Source organism: Geospiza fortis, unplaced genomic scaffold (genome assembly GCF_000277835.1).
Source record: "Geospiza fortis unplaced genomic scaffold, GeoFor_1.0 scaffold346, whole genome shotgun sequence".
Lineage (NCBI taxonomy): Eukaryota > Metazoa > Chordata > Aves > Passeriformes > Thraupidae > Geospiza > Geospiza fortis.
In genome coordinates this window covers 2,945,450-2,953,031 of record NW_005054361.1, presented here as the reverse complement: position 1 = coordinate 2,953,031, position 7,582 = coordinate 2,945,450, and the positions used below count along the sequence as shown (strand labels likewise).

Sequence of the window (7,582 nt, the reverse complement as noted above, 5' to 3'; positions counted from 1 at the left end):
GTTATACTTCATTCCCTTCAGTGGCTACAGAGGGACCTCAGATAAACAACTTTGCCATTTGAATGCCTAAATACAGGTAAGAAATTCTAACCTTACAGCATAGCCATTTTTTTTCAGTGAAAATGTGGTGGCTTTTTTTTTCTACCCTGCTAATGAAAATTTCATAACATTCATAAATTTCAGCTTCATCAATCTGCTGACAGAATGAGCAGCCAGGGCAATGAGTGCAATGCAATTTCTTCTAAAATCTGGGACTATCAGCATGCAGTGTTGTTTACAGCAATTTTTAAATGCCATACCTTTGCTTTGTTCATGCAAGAAATTTGCTCAATTAACTGTTGCACTGAGACTGAACTGACTTTGCCGTCCTCCCTTCTGTGGTAAATTAACCGGGGTTTTTCTTCTGGATTTCTCAAGAAGGCTTCTTCACAGTCCTCCAACAAACAACTAGATTGGAAATCAGCATTCTTGTGCTATATTACACTGCTGTAGTAAACAGTTCAATCAACACAAGCTCCGAAGATGGGTTTCACTGCAAAATCTAATTCAAAAGTCATATCTATTTATAGCAAAAAGCAATCAAATACTTCAACAGAGAATTTGAGAAAAATTCTGAAGCAAGAAAAAGCTAAGAGAGAGATTTATGCTACTTGTACCAAAACCAGCAAAACCATGTACTAATTTTTACAATTATTGTTTGGTAAATTTAAAGTTGTTTTTCCTGTCATAGCAATATGCAGAGTGAAAGGTAATTGCCTTGCATGGAAAAAGTATGGTTTCACATATGATTAATAAGCATCATATATATGCTTTGCTACCAGTTATCTGAAGGTTCTGTTCTATCTTTGATCTTTTTAGGAAGAGTCCTTTAGTATTTTTCAGGTGTCTTGGGTGTCAGTCTTTCAATTTATAGTATCTTAAAAGGAGAATTTGACACCTCCAAATTCAAAAGCACTTTGCATTTATATATGTGAATGATATCCACAGATATCTATTGCTGTTCCACAAAGGAACTGTACTACTTGGGGATGCTGATAATAGCAGACAAGATTGCCCAAATATTACCATCTTTACACAAGCACTACAATTCTCATCAGAGTTTTTCTAAGAGAAGTTCTCTAAATTAATACTTTCAGGGGCTTTTTTTCCCTGAATATTTTGTTCTTACACATTTTTGCTCCACATACATAAAACTGGGTTATTTGGCAACAGCATATAACACATAACAGTAACATTCCTAACACAATTCAAAAGTATCCCTCCTTTGGTGTATTTTCTTTAGTGAATCATGCTTCTTCTTCTAGAAGGTTAAGAAATTACTCACTGAACAAACAGACCACATTCCATCACTATTTGTCATGAAACATCATGACTTCACTAAATCAAAGCTGTCAAAAGACAGCATACAGTAACACACAGGAGAGCCATGAAATTAGTCTCAAAGACAGCCAAAACCAGGAACTAATATGTGATAGAATAAACCTCAAATACTATGGACAGGTGTAAGGCTAGATAAGCAAATGAAAAACACTGATGACATTCACATCAGCCATCTTGAATTCCTAAGACATAACCACATGCCCAACAGAGAGCTCCTCTTGGAAAGCAAAACATTTCTGTATGTTATTAAGACATTGTTCAAGCTGTATTTTAAGAGAATTTGTAGCTACAAGAAAACGAAAATGGTACAAAGCTGATTCATTCTTTTAAAGTGTCTACATTAGCAAACCTAAAGTTTGAAGGAGTATCACTTTGAAGTTACTAGCTTAGGAAACATACTGAGCAAAGCATCCCATACATTTTAATAAGCTATGCACTCTGCATAAATTACAAGTTGCCATGTGTTTCACCAGCCTGGAAAATACTCACCTTGGCAAAGTTAAATGCAGGAGCAAAATTACTAATGAACTTTTTTCTATTTCCCATTTTCTTACATCCCGAAGAGGTCTTTCATTCTCTGCTGAAAAATTAACGACTTGAAAGAAGTACCCCATTGTTTCACAGACTCTCTGAAGTTTTGGAGAGTAGTTCTGAAAGCAAATGAGAGCAACAGTGCTTTATTACTAACCATGCATAGCACTAAGGACCTACCAAACAAATCTCAGTTTCTTTTCTCTAAGCACTTTGTTCCCCTGAAGCCCTTGACAATACTTTCACTGATTTCACTGAAATCAGACTACACCTACTAAAGCTTTTAAGAAGTATTAGACAAATTTCTGAACCAGCATCACATTGGAAACAAGACAGCACATAAGTGAGTACAGGTTTGGGGGTACTCACTCTAATGAAGATGGTCACTTCTGGCTGAGTCTCATCTGTACTGATAATATAACATCTTACTGTGTTACTCCACAGAGAGTGGGAAAACAGAGGAGTAACCTGCAATAAACTGGCAACAGCAGCATCCCAATCATCTGCCAATGAAAAAAAAACCCAAAATGAAGTCTTAGACATCTTCACATGTCAACGCACCGCATAACAGTTAAGTCATCACCTCTTAACATCCTGAATACTACACTTCATTTAAAATAGTAGCAGTGTTTTTACTCAATTATTTAAATTTTACAAATTTTGAGAACTCATACCATTTGATAATGTCACACAATTTGACAATGTGGCAAAATAAAAGTGTTAAATATGTTCATATTGTCATCATCACAATGATATCTCCTTTAAAAATGATTGATGAAATGTTTCCACAAAATCAAGCTGATAGTTGTAAAATAAGTACCAATATGCAGGAGTAATAAATTCACTCATAACCAAACATTTTTTTTGTCCTTCAGACCTACACATATTTCAATTAGACCACGTGAATAAATGACAGCAAAACACTGTGGGAATTTCCTCTTCTGGAGAAAAAAATCCATTGCTTTCTGTAGCACTGTATGTTTATTCCCTACAGAAGCAATGAGTTTTAAAACTTTCTTAGACTCTTCATTTTGTGGCTGGTCATTCTTTCAAGATAGGAATAGGTTCTCTTCTCAGGACCACATAGATTGATGAAAGGCTTAGTGTATGAAGCTGGAACCACCACAGGGAAGACCCACCCCTCCCACTTTGCAGGCACAGATTTCTGAATCAGACAGAGCCTGAAGGATTGAACTAAAAAGGGAAAAACTGCTAAAAGCCAACTATATCCAGGAGAGGTTCCAGAGCCAGGACAACAGCAAAGGAAACCAGAGTATCAGAAGCCAATATACAAGAGGCCACTTGGGAAACAAAGTTCAGAACAGCAATTATTGACAAGAAAATATCAAGCACTGATTTACATTACAACTGTATATCCTGGTCTTACAATCAGATTTCCATAAGTGGCCTCCTAGGCAGACTCAAAATCCATGCAAAATCAATGAACAAAACAGTGGTATAATTTATTCTAATAAGAATATGACATTCATACTCAGGAAGTAGAGAATCTGAATACAAATGTAAAAGAAGAACACCAGCAGATATTGAAAGAAGGAGCCACTATCTTCCATTCTCAACATAAGGAACATATTAACAACCAAGCACTGGTAACTGCTGTTTGCTAAAATCACTGCTACACATACCATAGTCATCATATATATTAAAAATATAGCTACATTTCCTTATTTTTTACAAGGAATTCCAAATAATCCTTTAGTTAAATTACCCAAGAGTGGACAGAAAAGGATCTAAGAAGAAACAGAGTTATTTAAGCATAGTTGAAAAATTCCAGACACCTACAATCCCAGCAAAATGAATTATCATTACTTACCTCTGTTTATATTTGCAAATGGTCCCTCGACATCTATGGAGCTATGAGCAAATTCTGGCCCTCTGAAAGATTGCTGAAGTTGCATCATACTACCCATGGATGGCTCACTTCCCAACACTCCTCCATTCCAGTATTCAGACGGTGCCCCAGCAGCTAAGAATTGGAAAACAAACAAAAATCCCTCTTCATTTTCACTACACAAGGTAAATTGTCAGTTCTAAATAATCCAGCCAATACCACTGACCATATTTTTTTTCCTTCAGCAGATTTCCTCACACCTTTGTGTGCTGTAGTTCTAAATGGTTGCTTGTCCAAAAATAACGAGAATCCATGACACCAAAGGCTGAGGGTATTTCCTAATATTTGCTATTAAACAGATTGCTCACATACCCATCTGAATCCTTTCCACGTTAGTAAATTCCTCATACAGCATATACAAGGTTTTGTACCTACTTCTTCTTTGTTAAAGATCTAACTCTGCTGTTCTGGAACACACAGCATCTGACACTGGCATATGTCATCATCCAAAGTGTCTAAGACTCCCTCTAGTTTCTGGTGTGATTTTTGGATATGCTGGAGCATCATCTCTCAGATACAGAATAAGAGAACTCAGAAAAGACTAGAAACTCAGAACAGCTAATGGAACAACTTATAAAAAGTGTTCAAGTAACTGTGTCTAGACAGTATTCTGTCTTCATTTACTCATTTGTAACATCAGAAATGTGAGGTTCCCACAATCTAAACCAAGTTTGCAAGGTTTGCTGCTTTTACTCTTCAAACTACTTTAAGCTGCTTTTCATCTGGATTAATAAAACTTTTTTTCAAAACAACATAAATAGGCGTCTTCTGCTTTACTCTTTGGAGACTTCAGTCATGTTCCAACATAAAGTGATGGGGATGAAATGCTCACCTGTAACATCTGTGCAATTATCGTCAGAATCAGACTCTTCAGGATCAAACACTTGGATTCCCTGGGCCTGGAGTCTCTGGAGTTTTGCTTCTAGCTCTCGTTTGGCCCTCAGTAAGTCCTGGATCTCATTTTCTTTAGTTTCTCTAAAAATCTATTAGCAGGAAGGAAAAAAAAATCAGCATCTATTCCTGAGCTCATGTTATCTACTTTCAATTGGAAAAGTAAGTTTTTAGCATTCATTTACCAGGCAAAGGCATGAAAATGTCAATCTGAAGCCATCATGAATCAGAAATAAGCAAGAAACCACAGTTTAAAATTATCTATTTTTAAAATTTTACCATTATAAACCTTAGCATACCATTCTGAAAGAAGCCTGCATTAGCATGTTCATTAAAAATGAAAACAAGTATTTTTACTTTTAAAACTTTATTGTCTTCTAAAATTGCTACAAATGTTGAAAGAAGCCTGCATTAGCATGTTCATGAAAAATGAAAACAAGTCTTTTTACTTTTAAAACTTTGTCTTCTAAAATTGCTACACATGGAACAATTTTTTCAAAGGTTCCCTTTTATTCTTCCATGTTTTTATTTACAATTACATATAATCTTGTATTTACATTTTATTGTTGCAGAAATTGATCAAGCATCTCCAGCTGTCCTGTTTGTAACTTATTACCATCATGTGGGAAAGAAAACATGAATCTAGTTCTAAATTCAAAGAAATGAAGTAGTCTTCAAGTCTCATTTTCTTAAATAAGGTCTGAACCAATCCTCTTTTTATATATCTGACAAACATGAACTACATGTAGTTACAGACAACTAAAATTAAGGACATGAAAAATCTTGAAAATAGTGAAAAACTAGGACCTGTTGTGGGCGACAAAAGTATCATCTGCAGCAAAGGAAAAGCAGAAACATTTGCCTGGCCTTTCAAGTCATTCTGCAGGGAGCGCAAACTGTCTCTAACTATCACATTTTTGCAGCCAAAAGAGATGCACCAATACACAGTTTTTTTAAAAATGTAAGCTAGACATGTTACACCTTACAATTCAAAGTATAACATTTATAATGGAACTCTGTGGAGTTCCATTATTTACTAATGGAACACACTTCAGCATGTGTCAGTTTGCAGCTCATGTCTTCTCGTCACTCTCAAATATAAATATACTCCTGTGTTCAAATTTAATGCAGGAATTTAGTTTATGATGTATCACTTCATATTCTTATTTTCATATTTATAAAGTTATTTCATATTTTTCTCCTCTTAGTCTTACAGAGAGTTTTCAATAGGATTACTTTAATGGAAATAGGCATCTACTGCTACGACACTCTAAGGTATCTTTAAGAAGGAGAGGCTCTCATGAAAGCTTTTGGAGAAGGGTTCATTTGAGGAATGAGAACAAGTGACATCCATCTTTTTTGGTCATTTTCCCAGGAATAGAAAAGTCAAAACATACCTTGAATTGCCTTTTGACCTTGTCTCGATCATGTTCAAAAGTAGCAGCTCTCTCCATGGCTTGGTATTTAGCTTCTAATGCACTTTCTTTCTCTCTAAGTATTTTCTGGTATGTTTTCTGAAGTGCCTGAAAACATTTAGTAATTCATTTTTTTCAGAGTTTTATTGCCCATAAGAGGTTTCAGATCACTTTTCAGGTCCGACTACAGTATTATCTCAGCACCCTACATCTCTCCATCGAGTCCAACTCCTGGTCCTGCACAGGACACTCCAACAGTCACACCACGTGCCCGACACCACTGTCCAAACACTTCTTGAACTCTGTCAGGCTTGTGCTGTGACCACTTCCCTGGGGAGTCTGTTTCAGTGCCCAGCACCCTCTGGGTGAGGAACCTTTTTCAATATCCTGCCTAAGCCTCCCCTGGCACAACTTCAGCCCATTCCCAGGTCGCCACAGCTGCGCAGAGCATGGTCCCCATCCCCAGAGGTGCACTTTGAGGGCATCCCGATGGTTTGGCAGGAGAGCACCGGGACCCCACTTCCCCAGTGTGAAAAATGCGTATTTTATGATTGGCTTTTCGCAAATATTAAAATGAATATTATATGTGTTGTGTTAGAAAGTAATGCTGTATTAATTCTCTTAAGTAGTGTGTTAAATATAGTTTTAGGTTATAAAAAATGCTAAAATAGAAACTATGCTATGTAGGATACTTTTTTTTAAAGAAAGGACTTGCAGAGAAATAGCAGCCACAGGATACCTAAATCTTTCAGAGAAAAAGAATTTATTGCCCTCTTATCAGAAGAAACGAACTTCTTCCCGCCTGGAAGGCGCTGTTAGGATTCAGAAGAAGTTGACAATGACCAGACAGAATCCTGTACTTGAATAGAATTTATGCATCATGTAAGAAGTGTATGACTATGCAACAGGCTATTGTTTTTAAGGGTTAATCCTCTGTTAACGTGTGTCCTTTTTCAGGCTCGTGCTGCCCAGAAAAAGGTACCCGGACGTCCGTAACTCTTTGTCTCTATTGTCTCATATTGTCCTAATTCAAATTGTCCAAATTATTATTACTCTAACTGTATTACTATTCTTATAACCATTTTATTACTATTAAACTTTTAAAATTTTAAAAACAAGTGATTAGCGTTTTTCACACCCAGCACCTTGCCTTCCCTCGCACCCGTCACCTCCCTGCCACAGCTTTCCCCAGGAAGCGGGACGAGTCCCTGGCAGCCTCAGCATCGCGGCTCAGTGCCCTCAGTACCCGCGGGGCAGCGGGCGCTACCTGCAGCTCGGCGCGCAGCCGCTTGTTCTCCCTGTCCAGCTTGGCCTCCTTCTTCACCATGGAGGCCACCTCGTTGTTCTTGCTGACGCGGAAGATCTCGTACTCCTTCCTCAGGCGCTCGTACTCGGCCACGCACTCCAGCTCCTGCACCGAGGCCGTCGACTTGAAGCTGGCCCCGATGAGGCCGCC

General features: G+C 37.5%; 1 protein-coding gene across 1 annotated transcript in view; it reads right to left on the bottom strand.

The window, feature by feature from the left end:
* The window catches only part of NPHP3 (nephrocystin 3), a gene marked incomplete at its 5' end in the record, with an annotated part of 25,532 nt that extends 17,950 nt beyond the window's left edge, over positions 1 to 7,582 (bottom strand). Inside the window, 7 exon segments of the mRNA XM_005423978.3 lie at positions 300 to 447; positions 1,870 to 2,030; positions 2,281 to 2,414; positions 3,743 to 3,895; positions 4,653 to 4,803; positions 6,109 to 6,234; positions 7,394 to 7,582. Of these exon segments, the coding sequence (XP_005424035.1) occupies positions 300 to 447; positions 1,870 to 2,030; positions 2,281 to 2,414; positions 3,743 to 3,895; positions 4,653 to 4,803; positions 6,109 to 6,234; positions 7,394 to 7,582 (1,062 nt within the window).